Source organism: Sinocyclocheilus anshuiensis, unplaced genomic scaffold (assembly GCF_001515605.1).
Source record: "Sinocyclocheilus anshuiensis isolate Anshui unplaced genomic scaffold, SAMN03320099.WGS_v1.1 scaffold838, whole genome shotgun sequence".
Lineage (NCBI taxonomy): Eukaryota > Metazoa > Chordata > Actinopteri > Cypriniformes > Cyprinidae > Sinocyclocheilus > Sinocyclocheilus anshuiensis.
In genome coordinates this window covers 1,484,598-1,486,379 of record NW_015539915.1, presented here as the reverse complement: position 1 = coordinate 1,486,379, position 1,782 = coordinate 1,484,598, and the positions used below count along the sequence as shown (strand labels likewise).

The following is a 1,782-nucleotide window of genomic DNA, read 5'->3' as shown; positions in this document are numbered from 1 at the left end:
GATAGGTAGGTAGATAGATAGAGATAGATAGATAGATAGATAGATAGATAGATGGATAGATGGATAGATGGATTCAATAGAATTCTATAGATTAAGTTACTTTAAATAAAAAGATAAGTAAACAGATGCCATTATTTTAATTAGTTTTTAATACATTTGTATTTACTTTATATAATTAGTATTTACATGTGTGTGTGTATTTTGTTAATAAAGTGATTATATTTAAAATTTTACATATGAAGAGTTCAGATGCAAAAGCCTCTAAATGCCGTCTGAAATGTTCTTCTAAAATGAGCATTTTTATCAGGCCCCTATATTTACGTTCAGTTATTTCACCTTAATTGCATAGTCATTAGAGTAAAATTAACCTAAACATAGGAGCCTGATAAAAATGCTCATTTTAGATGAAAATTTCAGATGGCACTTAGAGGCTTTTGCATCTGAACTCTTCATATATATACACTAATGAAGTAAATATGAGTAGGGCCTAAATAATAATTATTAAATATTAATTAAAATTACTTAATAGTGAATCTACAGAATTGAATTAAATATATTAAAAGATACAAAGAAAATTCTTTATATTTACATACATATACACTATATTTTACACAATATATATTTAAAATATATAATATATTTACATGACAATATTTGAAATGTATATACAAATGTATATATACACGCATGCATACACACATATATATACACATATATATATACACACACACACACATACATATATTATATATTTAAAATATAATATAACAAATATTATCACATTATATGCAATTTTACAATATTATACACACTATAATTTCTTATCATAAATTTAGTATTTTTAAACAAATCACACTCCAAGTTTCACCTATACGTTTTTGCAAAAGTCAAATTAATTATTTATTTCCCTTATTTGCTACTAAATTTACTTTAATGATATTCTGAATAACACCAACACCAAATTTATTTTTTTTTCATATTAAAAAACTATTAAACCTCAATATGTTTTAGAAATCTATATTTATTTTTTCACTGTCCTGTTTGAGCTGCAAAGCTGCATTGCATCACGACGCCAAACAGCTGCTTCCCTCAAACTACACAATACCTATAGCAAACCTCTAATTATATAACATTTCAGCCTGCTTGATCTTGACAGCATCACTTAATTGAAATAAATTGTATACTATTCCACGAAAACGGCAAACATCTCAGAGAAAGTAAATAATAAGATGTTTATAGTTAAAAAAAAAATCGCTCTCGCGGCTTAACTCTTAAAAGAAACAAAACACCTGCGGAGTCTGACTGCATGCTGACAGTCAGAAAACATATTTAAAACAGCACGCACCTCTCACGCAGAGGAGAGACATGGCAACCGAAGTTTCTTCCTCTTGGTTAAATCCTGTCACTACAATAAGTTCTCAGCTGTCCGGTGACATGTCAAACGAAGTCACAAGTTAGTTCCTCGTCTGAGAGCACTACTGAGGAACTCTATCCCACAGGTCACGCGTACTTCTGACACGGATGACCCCACGCCATGATCGAGCTGGATGTGCAGAAACTCTCAGAATAGGAGGCGGGGCTGGCAGGGATTTTAAAGACGTCGGAATTGCCCCTGACCCAGGGGGCGGGCTTTGCTGGACTGTTGACCAATGGGCGAGCTAATGGGTGTGGCTTATGACTGCTAGATGAAGGAACAGGTGACGCTGACCTGTTGAGAAAACTTGGATAAATAGTCAAATCTATTCGTTCTCTATTTCTAAAGAAAGTTGCCACCAAGTCTTG

General features: G+C 31.9%; 1 protein-coding gene across 13 annotated transcripts in view; it reads right to left on the bottom strand.

The window, feature by feature from the left end:
* The window catches only part of LOC107686461 (protein unc-13 homolog B-like), a 100,721-nt gene extending 99,172 nt beyond the window's left edge, over nucleotides 1-1,549 (bottom strand). For all 13 annotated transcript variants that reach the window (XM_016483476.1, XM_016483480.1, XM_016483481.1 and 10 more), the window contains exon 1: nucleotides 1,346-1,549. In XM_016483476.1, coding sequence (XP_016338962.1) covers nucleotides 1,346-1,367 — 22 coding nt within the window. In that variant the 5' untranslated portion in view covers nucleotides 1,368-1,549. The remainder of the gene's footprint in view (nucleotides 1-1,345) is intronic.
* Between the last annotated feature and the right edge of the window lie 233 nt (nucleotides 1,550-1,782).